The 26,913-nt window shown below is 37.0% G+C and overlaps 1 protein-coding gene across 11 annotated transcripts in view; it reads left to right on the forward strand.

The window, feature by feature from the left end:
* Krit1 (KRIT1 ankyrin repeat containing) overlaps positions 1 to 26,913 on the forward strand; it is a 64,668-nt gene that overhangs the window by 29,513 nt on the left and 8,242 nt on the right. For 6 of the 11 annotated variants that reach the window (XM_074064753.1, XM_074064752.1, XM_074064754.1 and 3 more), the window contains 2 exons: positions 4,111 to 4,227; positions 21,927 to 22,125. In XM_074064753.1, the coding sequence (XP_073920854.1) occupies positions 4,111 to 4,227; positions 21,927 to 22,125 (316 nt within the window). The other 5 variants (XM_020161181.2, XM_074064761.1, XM_074064756.1 and 2 more) reach the window with 4 other exon arrangements.

The following is a 26,913-nucleotide window of genomic DNA, read 5'->3' on the forward strand; positions in this document are numbered from 1 at the left end:
GAATTGTGACTGTTCATTAGAACACTGAAGTTTGATACTCAGTGATGTTCCTTTTCTAATTAGTATAAAATGGAAGATTATTATTTTAATATATTTAGCACATTTAGGCAGGATGAACAACATTCTAGTTATAGTAGGAAGCTAATAGATTTATCAATGTAGATGATTTTTCCAATCCAGTTATAGTCATAGCTAAATTTAAGCATTTTAAAAAGTCATTTGAGGTTAGGAAATTTTCTCATAAACTAAATTTTTATTTCCCTCATTTTAATAGGTCTTAATTATGGAATCATATAACTTCTTAAGGTAGTTTAGTCGTTTCATATTAACTCTGTGTCATCCTTATGAGCAACAATTATTTTGGTATGCTGTTAGATTAAACCCATGGATGGAGACAGAAAATATCTGAAGACATAGAGCAGAATAGCATCTGATTTCAGTAGCTGAACTGGAGTTTGTTTACTGGTGGCACTGGGATTTGAACTCTTGGCCTCACACTTGCTAGGCAGGTGCTTTTATCACTTTAGCTACTCTGTTTAATCATTTTCTATTAAAACTATTTTGCTGAGGAGCACTGGTGGCTCATACCTATCCAGGTTACACAGGAAGCTGAAATCTGGAGGATCTCAGCTCCAGGTCAGCCCAGGCAAAAATGTTGGCAAACCCCATCTTAATGAAATAAAGCTGGGCATTGTAGTACATACCTATCATATCAGCAACTGTGGGAAGCATAAAACAGGAGGATCTTGGTCTAGGCCGGTCCAGGTAAAAAGCGAGACCCTGTATGCAAAATAACCAGAGCAAAAGTTGCTGGAGGCTTGGCTTAAGTGGTAGAGCGCCTGTCTAGCAAGTTTGAAGCTCTGAGTTCAAATCCTATTTTGTTCATGTAAAATAGGCTACCGGTTATGCAGCGTGTTTTTTATTTCTGTGTGCTAAGTTTGTTAAAAGAAATAAAGGAGAAATACCTCCCATCATTTCAAGAACTTTCTCCTGTGCTATTTATGTGAAGAGCATATTATACCAACATTTTACAGATCCTTCTTCATAGAACTGGATGGTAATGGTATGATATTTATCAGAGCTGTACTTTATGTTTGATTTTTGGTAGCATTCCAAATTTAGGCAACAATAGAAATTTTATATGTATATATATATATAATGAAGATGGGGGTTTTAGAAATATCCTTAAACATTTCATATTATTAATAATATTCTGGTCCAGGAGTTGAATAAGTGAGATAGCAAGCAGAAGGATTATAGCAAGAGTATTAGTAAATAGAGCCTTTTCAAAATAATATGTTCAATTTCTAGAAATAAGAATTTCTAGAATAAGGATGTGAGGGTGATCTGGCTGCAACATGTGTCACCCCATTGATTGCCAGGGTTGATTTGGCTGATCTGGCTAGCTAGGCGGGTGTCCCCTTCCTCCCTCATGGTTCCATATGCGTCCTTCCCAAAGCTGTGCGCTCGATTGAAGAGAACTACCATCCCTGATAGAAGAGGACCATTCTTCAATCAAGGGTATACAGGTAGCTTTGCTGCCCTGCTAGAACCTCCAAACAAGCTCTGAAGAATTTCTAGAAATAAGAATTCTGAAGAAATTCAGAATGCCCTCCTGAATTGAATTGGTTGTTAAACCCCGCCCCCCAATAGCAATTCTACATAACCAGTGTTGCATCACTGTTTCTCCTGTTATCTCTGTGCTGCTGCTCACTTTGATGGTTTCTTTTTCCTGCTATCAACTATCCCTCTCAACTATTTCTCTTGTGATTTTTGACTTTCCTCACTGAGCACCTTGCCCATTGCAGGTTTTATCACCTCACCAGGGCTCTTTTTCCTTCTGGTGCAGACTGATCACTTAAAATCACCATGTAGATCCTGGCCTTTCAATGCCATTTGGCTGTTTTCATTACTTGAGATTTCTCGCTGCATGTTGTCCTTTAACAACAAAATACTTATTTTTTAACATTTGAGCTCAGTAGTATTTGTGTTGGAAATCTGGCCTACATATAATTGAGAATTGCTCTACCACAGATTTTTTTTTATATATATTAATGCTGTTTTGAAGGCACGTCAAAGGACGGTTTTTTGACTTTCATTCAAAAATTTCAAGTGATCCAAAAGATAGTTGATATCTTGACACAGTGTTTTTCCATCTGTACCTATTTACCGGTAGCTATTTTAGCATATCCTCTGTATAAAGTTACATTCTTAACAAGGTGTCATTAGTGTTTTTATTGTACATAATGTACATTCTGTATACATGTTTCCTTACAGAACCTTACTTTAAAAATGCCCTAAAGTACCACATTTTGGCATATTCTTAGTTTATTATTTACAGTCAGATTTTAAGAATCGCCATTCATAAACAGCTAATATTCCTCAATGTGCCTTTTTTTTTTTTTTTTTAAGTTTGAGGACTTTAGTTTTTTCAGTGGAAAATGCAACTCAGCAGGCAACTATTTACATTACTGTCTTTCACCTAGGCTAAGAGATAAGTCAGTTGCGACTAGATGAGTAAGACAAAGAAAAATTCAAATTTAATACACATATTAAATCAAAAATAATGGAAATAAAGTGTTATTTGTACATATCTTGAATTTTCAAAAGTCACAAATAATGCATTCCTTAAAAAATCACGAAAATGGGGAAAACAGGAAAAAGTGAAAATCAGTCACTGAAACTTGTATACATGAAAATGGACAGAAATTTAAAATTTTTGAGGGATATTCTGTCATCACAATGAAAAAGACAACCAAGATGGTTCATCCCCAGAATAAGACTAAGCTAGGATATTAAACATTAATATAAATCATAAGAACATGCATTCTCATATCTGGTACAAATATACTTTGATGACAAAGATAAGAGAAAGTAACTTGGAAGGAGCCAATAGTACAGAGACAAGCATATTTGAGACTACTAAAAAACAAGTAAAATTACACTCAACAAAACAAAGAAAAATAGCAGAAGACACTAAACAGTTATCCTACCATATACCAGAACAATTATGAAAGAAAGATACCAATCCTTATATAATCCCTGGACATATCTACTAAGTTAAGTTAAATTCCATAAATATCCAGAAAGTGGAAAAAATATATTACTTGGAAATGGTGAATTTGAAGAGTGGAGACTGGACAAACTTGCACACTCGACACTGTGCTGATGAAGATTAACAGGCCAATGTAGAATTTTTTTGTCTGCTGCTTTGGGGAATTGTCTTTAAGCATTTGTGTTCTTTTTTTTCCCATTTTTATTAGAATATATTCTAAACATGCCTATTGTAAAGAACAGTCTGAACACTTTGTTTATACATACATAGAAAGTATGTTTAGGGCAAGAAAATGAAAGTTACTACTAAAAGAATTATTAAAAATAAATATGTCTCATACTACTTAAAAGAGGAATTTGAATCTACTTACCATGAAGAAATGATAAAGTTTAAAATGATAGGCATGCCAGTTATACTGCACTGATCACTAATCATTGTATATATGAATTAAAACACATTGTACCATAAAAATGTACAAAATTCTGTCAATTAAAAAATGTTTTAAGTTTTAAAAGTAAAAGCATGTTGAATGTGTATATAAATGTAACATTGTGTTAGGAAAGTATAGGAATGGGTTACTATAATCTTATTTTTTAAATAGTTCCGTTGAATTTATGAAGGATGTGTTGCTCATCTTTATAATTACACTTATTTCTATACTATATCTGTATTTTCAGTGAAGTGAAATTACCTAATTCATCCTACTACACTATTGCATAAGTTTTAGCTTTGAAAGTACTATGTGCATATTCAAAATGTACTGAATAAAGAAATCACTTATAGCTTAAAGAAAATAAAAGTTTGTGGTACATTTTGTTTTCCTGGAAGTCACTGATAGAGTGGGTGTTTTTAAAACTATTAAAGAACATTGCTCATAGCATTCCCCTGAAGTCTACCATATAGATTGTGCAGGGTTAGTGTGGGCACTATGAATAGACTAACAATATTCAAAACCTTTATATTTAGAACAGACTAGATGAGTGTAAACAATAAAAGAAGATTAAGTGTTGCTTTTAGTAATATATTTCATATAATGATTTCTAATTATGTTGCAGGCTTTGCTCATCAGTCTTAAGTATGGTTGTTTTATGTGGCAGTTGGGAGATGCTGATACTTGTTTTCAGATCCATAGTATGGAAAATAAAATGAGCTTTATAGTACACACAAAACAGGTAAGTATCAATTATTTTGGGTTTCTAATAATGAACTGCTGTTTTAGTAAAGTTCTTTTTTTTTTTTTTTAAGTGATATATCCATTTAACCTCCAGGGAAACCTCTAATATTTGATGAAATTTAAATATTTAACACCAAGGAAAAATGGAAGACCTTTCCTGAACATAGAAAAACCATAAACTTAGTTGAATAATTTGTCTTTAAACGATTAAAACTTGGGCTGGAGGCATGGCTCAAGCAGTGGAATGCCTGCTTTGCAAGTGCCAATCCCTGAGTATAAACCCCAGTTCCACCCCAAATAAATAAATAAATAAAAACTTCCTTTTTTATGACCTTCCTGTCATTTCTTTTAATTCCAATTAGTTATTCCCTGTCTCTTCTATAAAGGTATTAAGTAATGTTTCTTCTTGACCAGTGTCTTATCTTAGACACTACTTAAATCTGTCAGGTTCCTTCTTAAATCTCTTCAAAAACCCTGACTGAATTTTTCCTGTGTGCCAGTTGCTTAACAAGTTGCCTCCTGATAAGGAAATTCCCTTCCAAATAAATAGGAAACTGCCCACTGCCATGTATGTTTTTGAACTTTCCTATATGTTTCATATTTATTGCTGACAAGTATTTTACTTTCCAGGCTGGTCTGGTGGTAAAACTGCTAATGAAGCTAAATGGACAGTTAATACTCACTGAAAGAAATTCATGAAAGGAAAATAGCTGGTACTCAAGCCACCACGTTTTATAATACAGAATTTTTTCCATGAAAGATTTCTTAAAACATTACTTTTAACAAGGCATTTAGTCTCTTGTAATATATATGTATACTATTACACTGTACAGAATCTGTACTTATGTTTGGTGTGTATTATACCAAATAGTTTTATATAATCCTCATAAGCTATTCTACTTTTTGAGAGAAACACAAAAATATAGGTTGACAGTCTGTATAGTATTAGACAAAATAGTAAGCTTTGTAAGAAGTTATTTTTGGAAATGGCAAAAATTAGAGTGGACTGTGATTAAATTAAAATGTAGCTTTGGTATAACTGTGTGTTATTTTAAAATAATATTGAAAGTCAACATTACTTGAATAAAGAAAATGTATTTTCTACTTGGACTATATGCTACTGTTTTTAATACATTTTTCTGTAGTTTATAAACATTTTTTCAGCATTTTTTTAGTTCTTAGTTAAAATGTATATCTAATATTAGATAGTGTTTCTCAGTGTATTTTTTTTCAATGTATTGTTCTTGAAACCTTGCATGATTACTACCTGAGTGTTTCAAACAAGTTCATTCATTCTCTGGAAGTAGCAGGAACAGAGAATATTTTCTTAAGTTTTGATGGTGTATTTTTTTCTTTTGAAATTATTTCAGACCCAGTACGTAATTTATATCAAAGTTGAAAAATTAGACCACTGCCTGCCACACAAGCACATATACACACACACACACAAACATATACATGCATTTTTTGTAATAATCTCAGAAGTCAGCAGTTTCACTTGTTAAACAATCACTGTATTTTTATGACTTGACTCAATGGCATATTTATATTACATTTACGTTTTAGGCAATAAATCACCAAGCATCCGATTTCATGTAGGAGAGTATTGATACCATAGATGAGGAGCCAACTTGATTAATGTGCTATTTAGTAAGTAGAAACTACAGTCTTTCCAAAATAATAGGCTGATAGTTCTACGCTAAGTTCAGAGATGTATTGGTCTTATTTAAAGTTGTCTTACAGATTGCAGATGATTTTTATATATCATTTTCTACTCTTCCATTAACTCTGCTTATTTTAAAGGTGCTGTATCTAACCCTTATTAAAATTAAGATTATGTAGTTAATGAATATTAATAAGAAAGCCTGATTTATCTTTAATTCTGTGCTTGGTACTTTTAATTCTATATAAATAATTTCCTGGTCTGTTTCATTCATTCCAATAGTTCACTGTTACCAAATACCCTGTTGACTCCCAAACCTAAAATTTTAGCCTCAACCTCTCTCTGAACTCTTCAACCCAAGTTCCTGTTATTCTATCCCCATCTGAATTGGCCTGTGAGGAGCTTCGCTTTCATTATAGCTGGAAGCAGAATTGTTTGCTCTGTTTACTCCATTCTTTCCTTCCTGTGTTCCTATTTGTTAATGGAATCATCAAATTTTATTTAGTTGCTTAGCCTGGAAAACTTGGAGTCGTCTTCAACTTTTCCTCCTTTTCTCATTGTATGCATTTTGTTGATCACATGATGTCTAATGTCTTGTGAGTTCTTTGCCATTCCCTCCTCCCTGGTTGTAGCGTCCACCCTGGTTCAAATCCTTGCCATCTTTTCCTTGCTTTTTAGTACATAGCTTCCTGTGCCTGACTCAGGATGTACCCCTTGACTGCCTATCTGCCATACTGATGCCAGATTACTATTTCATTACCCTTGGGCAGGGGCGTTACTCAGGTGGTGGAGCCACCTACCAAGCAAACATGAGACTTTGAGTTCAAACCCCAGTACCACAAGGAAAAAAAAAAGTATCGAACAGAGGTCCCTAATATTCTGTAGTTTACCTACCTGTCCAGATTAATATCTAACCACTTTTCCCACATTTATCCTAAGCTCCAACCCAGTGTTTCCTTGCCTTGGCCTTGCAGTCACATGGAAATTTAGTACATTCTAATTCAATTTTAGGGCAGATTTTTTGTTTTTGTTTTTATGAGGCAGGGTCTCACATATCCAGTCTAGCCTTGAATTTACAGCCCTGCCTCTGCCTCCCTAGTGCTGGGACTGGGATTGTAGGTGCATGCCACTATGCCCATCTCCCATGAGCTTTTGTTATATGGCTAAGGGATTAAAACTACTTATAACTCACTTTAATAAGGAGATAGCTAGACCTTTTTCCTTTCCCTGCTCTATAAAGTAGTCTCCCATTCTGGAGTTGTATGGTATGACAGGCTATAGAGAAAGGAAGAGGAGGCTATTAAAGTAACATAGCTACTAAAAGTTTTAAAATACATAGCATTACAGGCTGGGGGTATAGCTTAGCTCTTTGCAAGTCCCTTGGTTCAGTTCCTCATCACCAAAATGTGTGTGTGTGTGTGTGGTTAAATAGTCTTCAAAATTAGTATTTAAAAAATTGATCATTGTCTGTCAAACCATAGCAAGTCAGAAATACTACAATAATGGGGAAATCAAACAGCTTTTAATGAGTGTGTAGTAGTGATCAGGCATTATTTGTATTGAGGGTGAAACATAAGATGTCATTTTCTTTTTTCCTTTTCTTTCAGTAAGTTGGAGTGCTTTTTTTTTTTTTTTTTTTTTTTTTTTTGTGTGTGGCAGGGATCCAGTAGGGAAAACAAAGTCCCTGCCCTCAGAAAACAGAGTTTGTGAGGTAGGCAATAAATACTTAAGGAAATGCAGTCATAAACTCTAATAATTATGATAAAAGTGAAGCATACAGTCTAAGCATAAGGAGAGAAACTTGATCTAGTCTTGGGGATCTGGAGGGCCTTCATGAACAGTAGGCAATATATGACTTGAATCTGAGGTGTGAGCAGAAGTTAAATCGTGAAAGTAGCTGACAGGAAGTAAAATGGGAAATGTTTTGACCTCGAGAACAGTCCCAGAGAAATGATGAGGAATTACAGTTTTCTTGTGTTTAGCTAAGATATGAGCTCAAACAATGGTTTCTCCAATCATGAATTTCCATTATAGAAATAAAATCAGAACAGCTGACACTGCCCATGATAAATGTTTTGGAGAAAAATACCTAAGAACAAGATTTAAAATTAGCTAGAGAAATTAGATTTGCTAGAAATATTCAGCAAAGTAAAACTTCCCACAGTTCTTGATTAAATTTAATGGAAGAAATGCATCAATAAACTAAGGTTTTAATTTGATTCTGAGGAACTCAGTGGCAAAAACTGTAATTGGAAGAATTTGATGTTTGCAAAACCTGATCAATCAATTCCTTGCCTTATAATTTACGTAGAAAGAAATGCTTCCAATGAAAATAATTTCAACAAGATGAAAATGGAACAAGTATAAATTGGTCTTGCTATACTGTGTAGAAAACTGATTTAAGAAATTAAATTGGTTTATAGGCATACCAGAAAATACTTTCAACAAAAATCCATCTGTAATGGTATGATTCATAATACCTGGCTTTGGGCATCTATGGTTTTTGGAGAGGCAGGAATACACAGAGACCCTAACGAAGAAAAGGGGTAAATTCTGGAGGTTTTTAGAGGCCACAGAGTTTGAAACAAAGATCTGTCTTTCACTCATCTTAGGGTACATTTGAAAAATAGTTTCAATATATTGTGTTAACTTCTATGATAGAAGGGAAGCACTGAGCTGTTCAAAATTTAGTGGAAGAGTACCTAGATGGCTGGGAAATTAGGGACTTATTTGCCCACTGTTTAAATAATGGCTCATACTTAAAATAATGCTCACTATATGCCCAGCATTGTTTGAAGCACTTTTAATTATATTCATTTCCTCGTCGTAACAGTCCTCAAGTGGGATACTAGGAGGCAGGTACTCTTGTATCCTATTTGACAAATAAGGCAAATGAAAATTAAAGTAACTTGCCAAAGAGAATATAGCTGATATAAATAGGAGAGCTGAGATTCACGTCTAGGAAATCTGGCTCTAGAGTATATAAGTGAATCAGAAGCATGTATGCCCCATGAAAATATGAGATATTTGTTTTGTGTTATTTTAAAAGCTCAGGAGCCAAAGTTTCTAACAGTGATACAAATGTTTTCATTTTACATGTCGTACAACTTTGAATGTAATTGTATTGAGAGAAGCTGTGTTACTTGTGTAAGGTCAAAAACTGGTGAGTGGGAGTCAGAATTCAAAATCTGGCTGTCTGGCTTCTGAACTCAGATATTGATTAGGTAAAAGAGAGATATGCAAAAGTTAAAAATAAAAAGGACCCAGTCTCTTTTTACCACCCTGGGGCTTGAACTCAAGTCTCTGATGAATTTGCTAGGCAGGAGCTCTACCACTTGAGCCACACTCCAAACTATCTGTATTCCAAAGATCAAAGGTTATATAAATTGTTAAATTAAAATTAAGAAATTTTTCACTTCTATCCTGAGTAAAGCAGGTAAATATACTATAGTAAGTAGCTTCTAATGCCCTCTATTAAAAGGAAACAAGGGTGGGCAGAATGGCTCAAGTGGTAGAGCGCCTGCCTAGCAAGTGTGCGGCCCTGAGTTCAACCCCCCAGTACTGCTAACAGAGTATATTTATTTCCAAGCATTTACCAGGTTCTGTTAGATTGACAACTGAGGCAAATGAGAATAATCCATAGAATAACATTAAAATGCCACACATGTAGAATTACAGAAATGGGACTATTACTGCTTCTCATAAATTCTAGAAAGTTAACTGCATTCATTATTTATCTTTCAATTCAGAACTGAAATATTGTGGCGATGGGAAAACTGTAGCATGGGTCCATACACTGAAACAATTTGGAAATAGTTGCAAGCTACCAGGGAAAGCCAGAGCCCCACCATCCTGTTAACAAGCAGGGCTGTCCCTTTATCAAGGTGACTGCCACCAGCTCCTGGCACAGCCTTCTGCCCTGAAGACCAGGGACCCTGCTAAGGAAAGGCAAGATTTGGCTGCGCCAGTGGTAGACACTTGTAATGCTAGCTACATGGAAGGCTGTGATCAGTAGGATCGCGGTTGGAGGCCAGCCTAGGCAAATAGTTCTTGAGACCCCATCGCCAAAATAACCAGAGCAAAATGGACTAGAGGCCTGGCTCAAGCGGTAGAGCACCTGCTTTGCAAGCGAAATTCCCTGAGTTCAAACCCCAGGAAATCTGACTTAGTAAAGTGTGGCTGAAGGGTGGCAAGCTGGGTCCTCCCATCACTTCGCCATCTTCGCCGATCCTATCCTACCTGCTGCCCCAGTTAGCAGACCCCGAAACCAGCTTACAGAAGGCCGCTCAGGGCGCGACCATCCCGCGGGGAGCCCTGAATCAGGACCAACCCGCAGCGCTCCGTCCGGGGGCTCGCGATCCTCGGTGCCCAGCCTCGGGCTCGGGTGTTCCGGTGTGCCCGAGGACAGCTCACAAACGCGCCGCCCCCGCCACCGTCGCCACAATCGCGGGCTCTGGCCCCGCGCGTACCCTGCCGGCTGCGCGAGGAGCCCAGGTGAGGTCGCTGGAACTCTGTGGGAGTTCTGGGCCAGGCCAGGGCATCACTTTCCGCCTGCGTGTTCTCCCCTTCTCCACGCCCGCGCGTTCGCGTTCGCATTCTGTCCCCAGTTGCTCTGCCTCCAGCTGCACTATATGAAAACGTGCCATGGCTTGCTGAAAGTCCATGACTTCCACATAGGTGACAAAGTACCTTGGGTCTTTAACTTTACTGATACTTGTTAACACAAACTTTGGATCTATTTTTGCTTACCAAGTGTGTAATATTTGTTTTTATGTATTTTTTTAATATTTGTTTTTAAATGAAACTCCACGATTGTGAGAACGAAGGAAGAAAGACTCACTCACATGCATTTTAGGATGTTATTTAGCTGTGTGTTTCAACCTTTAAAATGCCTGTATGGAAATGGCTAATTTTGCAGCCACGAAAAATATGCTTTTCAAGTAATCATTTGTTTTCAAACCATTGCACGTGAACTACTAAGTGTACTTTGTGATGATGAAAATGCTGGGCGTCTGCACTGCTCAGTAAGGAGGTTGATAATTTATTTTTATTTATTTATATAGTACTGAGGGTTGAACCAGCACTCACCCCGGCTAGACAGGCGCTCTGCCCCTTGAGCCACTCCGCCAAGACCACTTGAAATACGGCCACTGTGACCAGAGAGCTGAAAGGCAATTTTATGTAATTTTATTTTGATAACTTATCTTTTTGGACAATGACAGTACATAGTTCGGGTCTCAGTTTTGTCCAAAGAAAGCATATGGGTGATGTTTGACAACAGTTACCTCTAGGAAGTTACCTTGGTTCTTTCTCCAGCATCTGATTCTTCTTTGGGTTGCTCTGTTGCCCCGCTACAGCCCCTGTGATTTGGGGGAGACATACCCGGGCTATCTAAATCAACAGCATTGTTCCATTTCCTGAACCTTGGTTCAGGGTTGGGAATGTGACCTAATGGGGAAATGGAAGAGATCTGGTCTCTTCTCCAGTACTAAGCTGGTCACAGTGTCCAAGGTTAGTCTATAGATGTCCTCACACTGAGGCAGTTCTGCATCTTTTAAAAATAGTTCTTTTGTTCCACAACAATGTGAATACACCAAATGCCACCAACTGAACACTTAAAAATGGTTAAAATCAAGCTGGACGTGGTGGTGCTCACCTGTAATCCCAGCACTTGGGAGGCTGAAGCAGCAGGATCCTGAGTTCAAGGCTAGCCTGGACTATATGGTGATACCCTTTCTCAAAATTTAAAAAGTTAAAATGATAAATTTTATGTTACTTATATTTAAACCACAAAAGGGGGGAGCTTTGCATAAAAACAACCAAACAGCTGGAGACAAAACTACCATAAACTTCATTGACACATCAAGATCACAATCCCAGTACTCCATGCTTACTAAAGCCCACAGTTAACGCCATCTGAAAAAGCCATCCTCACAAAAGCCAACAGCACAATCTGGCTGCTACAGAGTGGCAAGGTCCAAACTTAAGGCTGTCAATCTGGAACTTGGTGATCCTAATAGCCTTCATTTCTCCAGTTGTCTTTCAGCACATCAAATACCAGTCAAAATGTTTAGCCAAAGCTTCTAACCTGGGGGTGAAAATATCACCTTTATTAAAGTTAAAGCAGCTTAGATAAGATGGCATTGGTCTGCAGCTAAGTAGACTTTTAATAATTTGCCCATGAATGTAACATAATTGCTCTTTTAGTTCTAATTGAAATTCAAGATATTTTGTGGAACTTGATACACTGATTCTGAAATTCATCTTTCTAAAGGATTATGAATAACAACAATAGCTGTAAGAAAGAAGATAAAATGAGAGGACTTTCCCTGACAGATATCAAGCTCATAAAGTTACAATTATTAAAACATGGTATTAATGCAAAATTAGACAAAAATAGAATTGAAAGTCCAGAAACATTCCCACACATCCACAATGTACATTTGAAGCAACACTAGAAATCACTGAAGAATTTACTACTCATTAAATTGTTGGAGGCAAGGTATATGAGAAAAATATTACATGACATCTCTACTTTACAACATATGAAAAGCAACCTCTGTATGGACTGGATAACTATGTGTGAAAAGCAAAGATTTTTTAAAATGTGTGGCCGTCCTACACTCTACCAGTGACTTTGTAAAACAGTAGTCTTGTTAAATTTTTCTGAAATTACCCAATTCGAGAGAGATCAACTTTTCCTGTGGAACCCTGACTATTAAAGAAGTAAATAGAGAAGAATTTTTTTAACTTTGAGACATTTATTTTCCCATATCATCAACCATGGTATGATTAAGAGTGGCTAAATTTTCTCTTCTCGGGGCAACAGCACTATAGAGTGACTATGGCATCCCTGGGAGAATGCCAAGCTTTGGGCATAGCATTAAAGAGCCCCTGGTTTACAACAAAAGAAGAGCAAAAACCATATTAAAATTAAAATATGACAAAAATACACTTAGAAATAGAAAATTATAAACTCAAATACTTTGACTTACCCATAGTAAAAATTATAGTAAAAGCCATAAGCCATACATTTTGAGAAACTTTGAGTGGAAATAACTTGGAAACGAATTATGTTAATGACTCTAGAAAAAAAGCCAAAAGTGGATTGGCTAGATCCCATTCCAACCTGGAGTGGGTAAGGTTCTATTGAAGTTAGGTCTATGCATGAAAATAATTTATTTAATGTGTCTCCTGTTATGAACATGTATCTTATTTCCAATCTGTTGTATCATAAACAATGCTTCATTCCCAACTTCATTCCTGCTGAGTGCCAGTGGCTCACACCTATAATTCTAGTTACTCAGGAGGCGGAGATCAGGAGGACTGAGGTTCGAAGCCAGCCTGGGCAAATAGTTTGTGAGACCCTATCTCAAAAAAGCCCTTCATGAAAAAGGGCTGGTCAACAGGCTCAAGTTGTAGACCCTGAGTTCAAGACCCCATACCGCAAAAAAAAGTTTCATTGCCTGGGGCCATGCACGGTAGTGCATACCTATAATCCCAGGAGGCAGAGGTGGGTGAAAGACCCTATTTGAAAAACAAAATGAAGTGAAAAGGGCTGGGGGAGTGGCTCAGTGGTAGCGCAACTGAAGTGCAAGGCTCTGAGTTCAAACCCAAGTACTGCCAAAAAAAAAAAATGACCATGAGTATTTTTGACCCTTGTTTTGTCCCAAATCAACTTGTTAAGTTCTACAAAAACAATGTTAGGATTTTAATTGAGATTATTTTCAATTTATAATTCAAACACTGAGTCTCCAATATATGAAAATCCCATTCATTTGGGTCTTCTCTAATTTCTCTAATTATATTTTGTATTAACAGTAAATAGTATTATTCTGTAGAATTCCTGCACATTTTTTGTTAGGTTTATTCCTAGGTAATGATATTTCTTGTTGATTGTAAATAGCTCTCTGAACTTTCATTGTCTAAGTCCCTTTTGCCAGCATAAGAAAGGAAAATTACTTCTTTCTAACATTTCTGGGAAAAAGCAAATTAGTTGTGAAATATGTCTTTTTATATAAAACTAGATTTAGAACGGTTTTCTAAAGTTTAGAAAACTATGTTTACTCTGCATTTAGCAATATTACTTAATGTTCTTATGTATTCTAATAATGTATCTGTGGAAGATGTTGGGTTTTCAATGGTATCTGTGACCAATGGCAGTTTTATTTCTTCCTAGATAATTCTTTTTTTTTTATTATTCATATGTGCATACAACATTTGGGTCATTTCTCCCCCCTGCTCCCACCCCCTCCCCTACTCCTCTGCCCCCTCCCTTACCCCCCCATCCCCTTACTACCTGGCAGAAACTATTTTGCCCTTATCTCTAATTTTGTTGTAGAGAGAGTATAAGCAATAATAGGAAGGAACAAGGGTTTTTGCTGGTTGAGATAAGGATAGCTATACAGGGAGTTGACTCACATTAATTTCCTGTGCATGTGTGTTACCTTCTAAGTTAATTCTTCTTGATCTAACCTTTTCTCTAGTTCCTGCTCCCCTTCTCCTATTGGCCTCTGTTGCTTTAAAGTATCTGCTTTAGTTTCTCTGCATTGAGGGCAAAAAGTGCTATCTAGTTTTTTAGGTGTCTTACCTATCCCCATACCTTCCTTGTGTGCTCTCACTTTATCATGTAATCAAAGTCCAATTCCCTTGTTGTGTTTGCCCTTGATCTAATGTCCAAATATGAGGGAGAACATACGATTTTTGGTCTTTTGGGCCAGGCTAACCTCACTCAGAATGATGTTCTCCAATTCCATCCCTTTACCAGTGAATGATAACATTTCGTTCTTCTTCATGGCTGCATAAAATTCCATTGTGTATAGATACCACATTTTCTTAATCCATTCGTCAGTGGTGGGGCATCTTGGCTGTTTCCATAACTTGGCTATTGTGAATAGTGCCACAATAAACATGGGTGTGCAGGTGCCTCTGGAGTAACCTGTGTCACAGTCTTTTGGGTATATCCCCAAGAGTGGTATTGCTGGATCATATGGTAGATCAATGTTTAGATTTTTAAGTAGCCTCCGAATTTTTTTCCAGAGTGGTTGTACTAGTTTACATTCCCACCAGCAGTGTAAGAGGGTTCCTTTTTCCCCACATCCTCGCCAACACCTGTTGTTAGTGGTGTTGCTAATGATGGCTATTCTAACAGGGGTGAGGTGGAATCTTAGTGTGGTTTTAATTTGCATTTCCTTTATTGCTAGAGATGGTGAGCATATTTTCATGTGTTTTTTGGCCACTTGAATTTCTTCTTTTGAGAAAGTTCTTTTTAGTTCACTTGCCCATTTCTTTATTGGTTCATTAATTTTGGGAGAATTTAGTTTTTTAAGTTCCCTATATATTCTGGTTATCAGTCCTTTGTCTGATGTGTAGCTGGCAAATATCTTCTCCCACTCTGTGGGTGTTCTCTCCATTTCGTTTGTTGAGCAGAAGCTTTTTCGTTTTACGAAGTTCCATTTATCTATGCTATCTCTTAGTTGCTGTGCTACTGGGGTTCCATTGAGAAAGTTCTTACCTATACCTATTAATTCCAGAGTATTTCCTACTCTTTCCTGTACCAACTTTAGAGTTTGGGGTCTGATATTAAGATCCTTGATCCATTTTGAGTTAATACTGGTATAGGGTGATATACATGGATCTAGTTTCAGTTTTTTGCAGACTGCTAACCAGTTTTCCCAGCAGTTTTTGTTGAAGAGGCTGTCTTTTCTCCATTGTATATTTTTAGTGCCTTTGTCAAAGACAAGTTGGTTATAGTTGTGTGGCTTCATATCTGGGTCCTCTATTCTGTTCCACTGGTCTTCATGTCTGTTTTTGTGCCAGTACCATGCTGTTTTTATCGTTATTGCTTTGTAATATAGTTTGAAGTCAGGTATTGTGATACCTCCTGCATTGTTCTTTTGACTGAGTATTGCCTTGGCTATTCGTGGCCTCTTGTGTTTCCATATAAATTTAATGGTAGATTTTTCAATGTCTTTAATGAATGTCATTGGAATGTTGATGGGAATTGCATTAAACATGTAGATTGCTTTTGGGAGTATCGACATTTTTACTATGTTGATTCTACCAATCCATGAGCATGGGAGATCTCTCCACTTTCTATAGTCTTCCTCAATCTCTTTCTTCAGAAGTGTATAGTTTTCCTTGTAGAGGTCATTCACATCCTTTGTTAGGTTTACACCTAGGTATTTGATTTTTTTTGAGGCTATTGTAAATGGAATTGTTTTCATATATTCTTTCTCAGTTTGTTCATTATTAGTGTATAGAAATGCTAATGATTTTTCTATGTTGATTTTATATCCTGCTACCTTGCTATAGCTATTGATGATGTCTAGGAGCTTTTGAGTAGAGTTTTTTGGGTCTTTAAAGTACAGGATCATGTCATCTGCAAATAGGGATATTTTGACAGTTTCTTTACCTATTTGTATTCCTTTTATTCCTTCTTCTTGCCTAATCGCTCTGGCTACTAGGTGATCTTATACCTTTGTTCTTGCCTTATAACACTGGTTAAGATCTCAATACAATACTGAATAGAAGTAATGATGAAGGCAATCTTTCTTTGCTTCCAATCTCAAAGAAATGTTTTCAGTGTTCCACCACTGGGTATAATTATTTATTAAAGACTTCTTATGGACATATTTTAGCAAATTAAGGAAATTCCAATCTATTCCTAGTTTGCTAAGTTTTCTTTCTTTCTTTTTGGTTTTTTGGTGGGAGTGGGGTTTGAACCCAGGGCTTCGCACTTGTGAAGCAGGTGCTCTACTGTTGAACCATACCTTCAGTCCACTTTGCTCTGGTTGTTCTGGAGATGGGGTCTTGTGAACTATTTTCCTGGGCTGGCCTGGAACTGTAATCCTATCTCAGTCTCCCAAGTAACTAGGATTAGAGGTGTGAGCCACTGGTGTCCAACTAAAAGTTTTCTTTGAAAGCATGAAAGAGTTGTAATTTGTCAAATGGTTCTGCATCTATTGTGATTGGTTTGTTCTGGCCGGTATGATATTGAACCTAGGACCTTATGCATGCTAAGCAGTTGCTGTGCCATACAGCTCTCCTCCTACCCCTCTTTTAATCTCTCAATGTGGCAAACTATACTAATTTTCTAATATTAAAGTCCAGCCTTGCATTTATGAGACAATTGCAAGTTATTCATAAAATATTCATCTTTTCATATATTGCTAGAACTGTAATGTTTACAACGTTTTCTGAAGTTTAGAATTTTTGCATTTTTGTTCTTGAGTAAAATTGTCTTTTTTCATATTATCCTCCTTTGTTAAGTGTTGATACCAAGGTTACTTAAGCAATCTGGAAAAAGCCCCCTCTTTTTCTATTTCTGGGAGTGTTGAAAAATGTTGAAACAATACCCATTTCATAGAATTTAATATATGGAGTAGCCATGAGTACTAGAGGACCAAAAATGTAAAGCCGTAACTGCAGCAACTGCGTAACAGAGACAGTAAATAGAAGACATGGCTGCCATGCCTAGGGATACAGGGACAAAGGGAAGAAAGACATGGGGTTATCAGAAGCTGCACACTTTGAGGCAGGGAGCCAGATCTCTGTGGAGTGGTGCTGCCAGCTGGTGTTGGTACCTCAAGAGGATCACGAAAAACTCAGTCAGACCATGGTGTGTGTTGCTTGTTTACTCTTACAGACAGCATCCTCTTCCTTAAGAGAATTTGACTTCCATCCATTGGAAAAGTGCTGTGATGTACTGCTTTTGTTAGAACAAACGCGTTAGTACCACATGGAAACCTAAAACGTCCACAATGCAAATGCACCTGGCACAGTAGACCACTGCCTGTCCCTTTTCTAGATTCATTTATGTTTCCTTTCTTATTTTCTTTGATCTTTCTCATTCTTTTTCTACAATTTTAGTGTAATTTAAAAAGTAACATTTGATAAACACATTCAATCAATAAACTATCTTGTATAAAATTAGTTTGTTATAGCTGTATTGTCTTTACTTATTAAGTTATTCCCTATAGAATAAAATAGTTGTGTTACCATTCACTTGGAATTGTGACATCTTTATTATACTTCTTTAATGTTGTTTATTTTGTAGGTTCAAAGGAGAAAGCACGAAAAAGTAGAGTTACAATCCTGAGTTGGTATAAAGCGTAGTGGAGAATAAGATGTCTGAAGAGGAGGGCACTGCCCCGCAATTCAGGAAAGATTCTAGATCGCAGTTGGTGAAGGAGACAAGATTCATTAAAGACACATCAAATTTGTTAAATGAAGTTTCTTATTACCAGGAACTAAAACCATCCAACCAGTTTTATGAAACACACCCCACATTACTGTCAACACCTTTCTCTGAAACCAAGTCTAACAAAAATGAAAAACAGAAAAAACTTCAGCGTTCTGAAAGAAACGCCAGAGATGCCAGCTCGCTGGTAAAGCCAGAACCTTCACAGAGTTCAGCAGCAGCAGGAACAGAGATGGTGGGAGACTATCAGGTGTCAGTTACATTCCCAGCTCAGGAAAAAGCAGGAAAAGTTAGTTCTCTGGCCTCTGAAGAAGATGAGGAAGGATTTGCTTTAGAATCTGATAAGTTTACAGTTAATCTTGAAGCCCAAGGTTTACAAGTATTCCCTAAGGATATTTTAAAAGTCAAATACATAAAATATTTATTCTTAGACAAGAATCAAATAAAAACTTTTCAAGGGGCAGACTCAGCAGATCTCCTAAGGCTTGAAATTCTGTCCTTGCAAGAAAACGGGTTATCAACACTTCCATCTGAAATTCAGTTACTTCATAATTTAAAGATACTAAATGCCAGTCACAACCAAATATCATATATACCTAAAGAAATATCACACCTTGGGAATATAAGACAACTCTTTTTAAATAACAATTATATTGAGAATTTCCCATCTTCTGGATTAGAAAGTCTTAGAAACTTGCAAATTTTAATTTTGGGTAAAAATAAGTTAAGGCATATACCAGACACCCTGCCTAGTTTGAAAAACTTGAGGATTCTCAATCTGGAATTTAATCAGTTAGAAATATTTCCTAAAGCTCTATGCTTCCTTCCAAAATTAATTTCACTAAACCTCACTGGGAACCTGATAGAAAGTCTCCCCAAAGAAATTAGAGAACTTAAATGTTTAGAAAAGCTTTCATTGGATCACAATAAACTTACCTTTTTGGCTGTGGAAATTTTTCAGTTACCCAAAATGAAAGAACTCCGACTGGCTGACAATAAATTGAAAGTTATTTCACACAAAATTGAGAATTTCAAGGAACTTAGGATTCTTATACTTGATGAAAATTTACTGAAAAATATACCAGAAAAAATTTCCTACTGTCTGATGATGGAATGGCTTAGTCTTAGTGACAATAAATTGACAGAACTTCCTAAAAGCATCCATAAGCTCAAAAACTTAAGAAAACTCCATGTAAACAGAAATAATATGGTGAGACTAACTGAACATATATCACATCTTAATAATATACATAGCCTGGAATTTTCAGGAAATATTATCACATATGTTCCCATTGAAATAAAAAGCTGCAGAAAACTAACTAAAGTTGAATTGAATTATAATAAAATAGTGTATTTCCCAGTAGGACTGTGTGCCTTAGACTCATTGTATTATTTGAGTTTTAATGGAAATTCTATTTCAGAAATACCTGTGGATCTATCTTTCAGTAAACAACTGCTTCATTTAGAGTTGAATGAAAACAAACTCCTCATATTTTCTGAGCACTTGTGTTCTCTAACTGATCTTGAATACCTGGATCTTGGTAAAAACCAAATAGAGAAAATTCCTCCACCTATTTCTGATATGGTATCACTCCATGTACTTATTTTATCCTGCAACAAGTTTGAAACTTTCCCTTCAGAATTGTGTACTTTAGAAAATTTGCAAGCACTTGATCTTTCAGAAAACCAATTACAGACAATACCTTCAGAGATATGCAATTTAAAAAGAATCCAGAAATTAAACTTCTCAAGCAATCAATTTATGTGTTTTCCTATTGAACTGTGCCAACTTCAATCACTAGAAGAGCTCATTATAAGTCAGACTAATGGGAGAAAGGTAAATGACATACTTTGTGCTTTGGGGAAAGAGGATTCACAGTGATCAGAATCAAAGATGTAGTGTATCTGTGTTATAAACTTAGGTGAAATGCTTTTTTAAGATAGGCTCCCTCCTTCCCCACCAACTTATCTTACATTTCAGTAACCATAGCTATAGCTATGGCTAATATTGGACTAATGTCTAAAACAAGATTCCCAAAGGTCTGATAGTAAAAACCCTAGTTCTGTGAACTTTTGTTTAAAAAAACAACAACTGCATGTTTATCTATTTATTCATCTATCTATCTATGGCTGGGGACATAGCTCAGGTCCAAACTTATTTCACCTTTTAAAATTATAACATCTAGGCCAGGCATGATGACTCACGCCTATAGTCCCAGGTACTTAAGAGGCAGGTATCAGAAGGATCACAGTTCAAGACCAGCCAGGGTAAATAGAGTGAATGACATCTCATCTCAACTAATAAGCTGAGTGTGATGGGTCATGCCTATAATCCAAGCTATATGGGAAGTATAAGTAAGTATATTACAGTCAAAGGCAGGCCTGGGCAAAAAACTCAAGACCCTATCTGAAAAATAACTAAAAGCAAAAAGAGCTGGTGGACTGGGTCAAGTGGTAGAGCACCCACTTAAGCAAGCGTGAGGCCTTAAGCTCAAACCCCATTACTGCAAAAAAATTAATTAATTAAATATACCATCCATTATTTAATACATTTCCAGCAGGGATCCTCCAAGGAATATTTGTCTAAGTAGATGGAATAAGTAATGATATACATTGTGTTTTTTGAAAAGTCGCTGTTGTATCAAATAACTCTTTTTAGTTCTGTCATATAATCATCAGGTAATTCTGTGACTAATTTTTTGTTCTCTCACTCTCTTCTGTAGCTTGCATGCCCAAGATCACATCCTTAACTTTCCGTGCTTTATTAACTTCTTAGACCTTCCCGTGCCCTGTCTTCTTGCATGTGCTCAGTCACTGAAAGTGCCTATTTGGAGCTGTCATGGCCAGGGCTCCTCCTCCAGTTTCCAATTGCCCTGTGGGTTCCAGCGGAACTATAGCCTGGCCTTTCATGCCTAGGTGACTCCAGAAGCCTCCTGGCGACCTCTCTGACTTAGTCTCCTCCTTTTAGCAGCTCTTATCAAAGCTATCAGACTTCATTCCAGAGGACTACAATTAATTATGACATGTCTTTCAGAAATCCAGGATGCAGTTGGGCAGGTGGCACATGCAGTTTGGGAGGATAAGGCAGGCAGTTTGAGGGTGGCCTGGGCTACAAGTGAGACCTTGTCACGCACACACACACACACACACAAGGAAAGGAAACCTAGGATACATATCTATTGCCTACTCAAAGTGAACGGTTGCCATAGGCACCAGTTCACATCCTTGTAACACCACTTTAAAGATTTCCAGATGGAGAGAATTGTTTATAAGAACTCCTCTCAAGAAGAATATCCCATATGTTTGAAAATATGACTTTATGTCCCCCTGGGAGTGAAGGTGAAAAGCCCAAAAGATTAATTTATCTAACAAATGATTGCTAACGAGTCATCTGAAAAAGATGAGTCGGATTAACTATGGGGCTTTTACTCCTGCCCAACAGGAATTCTGTCTCACACTGTTCTCAGATACTTCCCTGATAAGTGCTGAGCAAGTTAAAGGAAATGCAAATGGCTGCATGTGCAGCTATGTTGAATTGCCCTTCTTTATTGGCCTGGTTTTCAAGCTTGTTATAGCCTGGTTCTCTATCCAAACCTATCTCCCTGTCTCCCATTCCCACTCCTTCCTGGTCGGCTCCTCATTAGCCATGTTTATGCATGGCATTAGCCTTGCTTTAGTATCCCGTAACTTCTGTCCAATCCTTCTCATTCTTAACAGGCCATTCAAGTGTCATCTTCTACATAAGGTTTCCTTTAGTTCCGATTTATACCCATGTACCGTCAGTATATGTAGCTGAATTTATAAAATCATAATTGTTTAATCTTTGTTACAGTTAACAAGACTTCCAGAAGAGCTGTCTAATATGACTCAACTTAAAAAACTTGATATCTCAGATAATGCAATCAAAGAGATTCCAAGAAATATAGGGGATCTGAGAAGCCTGGTGAGTTTAGATGCAATCAACAATCAAATAAGTTATCTTCCACCATCGTTTTTATCTTTAACAGCTCTCCAGCAACTAAACCTAAGAGGTGAGTGTCAAGTAGAATCAATATGTAGAATATTAATGTGTGAGCTACAAACTTTGCTGACAAGATACAGAGTGGCAAACAGTCAATAAAATGCATTAAGGGCCCACTGGAGGGAAATAGATACAGAAAATGAAAGCCAAGCATAAGATCCAGTTCTTGCCCAAAGAGTTTATACTCTAGCTCAAGAAGGCAAACATATCTTCATTTATTTCTGTCTTCTCTGGTCACACCCAATCATTCAGTATTTCTTCTCTTTCTACACCTGACCTCACCCCTCCTACACATACTTGTGCAACCTCAAGTCACCATTTTATTTGCATTTCCTTCTTTTCTGGCTTCTCTGCTCCTGCTCCTATACCCTATAATACTCTAATAGCTTGCACACAGTCTTTCACAAAGTTAACAAAATAAAAAATGACATGGGAAAAAAAAGTAAATCACTCACTCGAGAGACATCAGAAAGATTTTCCAAAGTACAAGAAATACTAGGCTGGGATTTTTTCAAAGTAATTTCTATTATGAAATATTCAAGCTTACAGAAAATAATAAACACCTATGTGCCTATTCCTAGACACAGGATGGTAACATTTTGTGATATTAACATTTTGTAATATATTTGAGATATTAAACAAAATAATAGTTGAAACCCTTTTCATACTTTTCTCCAAACTAAAAATAAGCACTACATTGAAATTGGTGTATACCTTTTTTGATATATATTTTAATATATCTTTCCATAAAAAGTTGCACTATTTTGAGCTTTTAGTACTATACAGATCATTCTATAATTTCTAAAGTTCATCCTTGTTTATCCATACTTAGTTCGCTAATACATATACTTAATTCACTAATTTAAAATGCTATATAATATTTAATTGAATAGTTAAACACAATCAATCCATTATGTCAATGGATGATTCGGTGGCTTTCAATTTCTTTACTGTGGTAAGCATCTTTGTGAACATCCCTGACACACATCTGCTTGAGTTTCTCTAGGGCATAGAGCTGTAAGTAGAGTGGCCAGAAAGCATAAGTACATCTTCATCTGAGTTCAACAAATTGACCTCCATAATAGTTGTGCCAGCTAGCCACATGAACAGTTGAGTATATATCTTTCAGGTGGCATTTGTGACCAGTGCCCCATGCCTTATAAATCTGGAGGTCTTTCAGATTAAAAACAAAGCTCACTTTCTCGCTGCAATAGTACTAGTAATGCCTTAGTCAGAGGTAATGCAACAGACATTTGTGCCCTGACAACCCAGAACTCCCAAGCATGCTAGCTGGGACGGTGTGAATTGGGACATTTCCCAACTATTATAGTCACAATAAATTGAAATAAGTTTCAGTAGCTCAACCCTACGATTGATTTTTTTGTTTCATTTGTGTTACTCTACTTGAGGGAGGTTATCTATTTTGTCATAGTGTAGGAAATACTCCATTTACCTGCTATTTGTGTATGAGGAACAAAACAAAAATTAACAAAAAGCAAAGACAAAAATGTCCTTCAGAACCCATTTTCCTATTGAAGACTAGATACCAGTGGAAAGCACAGTTCTCTGGAGGCATGCTGGTTAGGAGAGGATCAAGACAGTGGAAAGGAACATCATATACTTTTCTGCAAGGTGGAACAGCAGTTCTCTGTTGTTCCCTGTAAAAATGAGAAAGAATTAAAACCCACTGTTTAGTCAAGACCCAGTCAGAAGGGCCGGGGTGTAAGTCAGTGAATGCGGCAATCCCCACTCAAAACAAACAAAAGCAAAAGAGCATGCAATCGGGGCAGTTAACGACTGAGTACATCAGTGCAAAACTGTACGGGGCTGCGTGCTTCAATCCCCAGCACCTGAACAAACAAACAAAACCAAACCGAACTCCAATCAGGAGGCAGCTGATGATGAAGTGTAATATTATTACGTAATGGAAAGGTTGAAAGAAATCTGAGGTTATCACAGAGTAGAAATAGCACTAGGCGGTAGCCAAACTTAGGGCTAAGGACATAAAAAGAAGTTGGAATTATTAAAACTTAGAAGCTTAGACCAGGGGCCACCCAGGGGTGAAACTCAATGTCTGAGAACAGTCTTGGTGGCTGGGGCTGCTTTGTGCTGGTGGGCTAGGAATCATAAAGTGATTCTGCTAGTGTTGGGAAAACAGCAAATGGCAAACAAAAACACCATACAAGATTCGTGTCTTGAAAATACAGAGTAGAGAACATCAAAGAGTCAGTCTCCAGTCAAATTATCGTATAGGCAAAGGCTGACATTGGTAACTTTTTCAGAATTTTTCTGGAATTTAATCAAAATCTTACAGCAGCCAAGAGACTGCTAAATGATGAAGAAGGCAGAACATTGCTAAGCGCCTGTGACTTTTCCACTCACTTGCCTCCGCCCCCAGTTTCTCAGCATGGCAGCTGCAGCATAGGGTTGCCTTGAGGGACTGGCATAAAGACTGACTTTTTTTTTTTTTTTGTCCTCTCACTCAGGTGAAAGCTGCTTTGGTTATTTCTTAATTATTTAGTTGTTTGTTTTCTCATTGGTGGATTTTAAGTGGTAACGGTCTTTTATCAATGTCTTTTTCAAATAGAGGTCCTATTTTGGGATTTATGTGAGTTTATTCTGTGCATGACTAAGTGGTTTCCTTTTATTTACTCTTCTTGGGTTTTCTTGGACTTCTGGCATCTGTGGATTGATGTGTTTCAAGTGACCTAAAAAATTCTAAACTGTTATCTCCCTAAAGACTGCATGCATTCCTTTCTCTTTCTCCAGTCTGTCTGGAGAGCTGGTTAAATTTAAGTATTCCTGCCAGGTGCAATGACTCACTCCTGTTATCCCAGCTACTTGGGAGGCAGAGACAGTAAGATCACAGTTCAAAGCCAGCCTGAACAAAAAGTTAGTGAGACCACATCTCAAAGAGCAAGTCAGTTTGTGGCACACCTGTGCCCTCGGCTACATGGAAGGTGTAGGTAGAAGGATTGGGGTCCAAGGTCAGCCAGGGAAAAAAGTGTGAGACCATATCTGAAAAATAACAAAAAGCAAGAATGGCTGGGGGAGTGGCTCAAGTGGCTAACCCTAGCCAGTGCCACTCCCTCCCCAAGTAATAACAACAGCAACAAACCAAACCCTAAGTATTTTATTACTTTTGATGCCATTTTCAGTGAGATTGTTTCCTTAACTTCTTTTCTGGACTGTTCATTGTTAGAAACACAACTGATTTTTGTAGGTAAATATTGTATTCTGCAGCTTTGCTGAATTTGTTAGTGCTGTTTTGATTTGTGTGTGTGTGTGTGTGTGTGTGTGTGTATAAAAACAAAACGCAAAGGGAAATTGCAAGAGAGAAAAAGAGGAACAAATAAACTATAGGATGGTATGTGATTTTGCATGTTATGACAACCATCTCTAGGAAAGCAGCTTTCACCTGAATGGGAAGAAAAAAAAAAAAAGTCAGCCTCTATGCCAGTCCCTCAAGGAACCACAAGCCAGGTCAAAATGCACAAACATGGTATTTTTAAATCAAAGTCCTAATTAGCCTGCTGGCACCAGCAGGCTGCAGTAGGAACTTAGGGCGCCAACCCTATGCTGCAGCTGCCATGCTGAGAAACTGGGGGCGGAGGCAAGTGAGTGGAAAAGTCACAGGCGCTTAGCAATGTTCTGCCTTCTTCATCATTTAGCAGTCTCTTGGCTGCTGTAAGATTTTGATTAAATTCCAGAAAAATTCTGAAAAAGTTACCAATGTCAGCCTTTGCCGATATGATAATTTGAGTGGAGACTGACACTTTGCTGTACTCTCTCCTGTATTTTTCATGACATTTTCTTGTGTGGGTTTTTTTGGGGGGGCATTATATTCATACTCTTGGATTTCACTGAGATTCTTGTCTATTTTCACAAATTTGGAGATTTTTTCAGCCAGTATTTCTTCAAACATTTTTTCTGGCTCATTCTCTTCTGAGATTCCAATTACCTTTTTATATTATTTTACAAGTACCCATCATTCTGTGATAAATAAATAAATCTGTGGTGTGTGTGAGTATATAAAATCTTATCTTAATCTGTCTTCAAGTTCATAGATTCTTCTATTGCTTCTCATGAGAAAAATCCATTTAATAATTTTTTAATTTCAGATACTATATTTTTCAGTTCTAAAATTTCAATTTGGGGCTGGCAGAGTAGCCAAGTGGTAGATCGCCTGCCTAGCAAGCATGAGGCCCTGAGTTCAAACCCCAGTACTCCCACCGCAAAAAAAAAATACCAAAAAAGTTACTCCTAGAATTTCCATTTGTTTCATTTTTTTATAGTTTATAATTTACTCCTAGGGTTTTTACCCGTTCGTTATAGACATATCTTCTTTACATTCTTGAGTATAGTTTTATTAGCTGCATCAAAATTTACATGCTACCTACAACAATTTTATCATTGTTCCTCTTGGGAGTGAGCAACATTTTATCTCTGCTTTGAATCAGAGACTCTGTCTTCAGTGAACATTGGTATTTGTCATTTTTGTCATCAGGCACTACAAGTATAAACTCCTTCTCTGCATTTGGCAGCTCCCCAGATCTCACTTCAGTACTGTTAGTCACTAGCTATTGTATTAATTACCTATTATTGCTGTCAATTTTCACAGAATTTAGCTTCTTAAATTAATGAGAACGAGGAAGCTAGGCATAGTTTCGCTAACTTGTTCTGTGTTAGGGTCTTACATGAGAGTCAGTCAATCTGTTAGTTTGGGCTATAGTCAAGCTTTACTAGGACTAGTGCGTGGATTTACTTCCAAGTTTCCCCACGTGGCTACTGGCAGCAG

The sequence above is a fragment of the Castor canadensis genome, chromosome 2 (assembly GCF_047511655.1).
Source record: "Castor canadensis chromosome 2, mCasCan1.hap1v2, whole genome shotgun sequence".
Classification (NCBI taxonomy): Eukaryota; Metazoa; Chordata; class Mammalia; order Rodentia; family Castoridae; genus Castor; species Castor canadensis.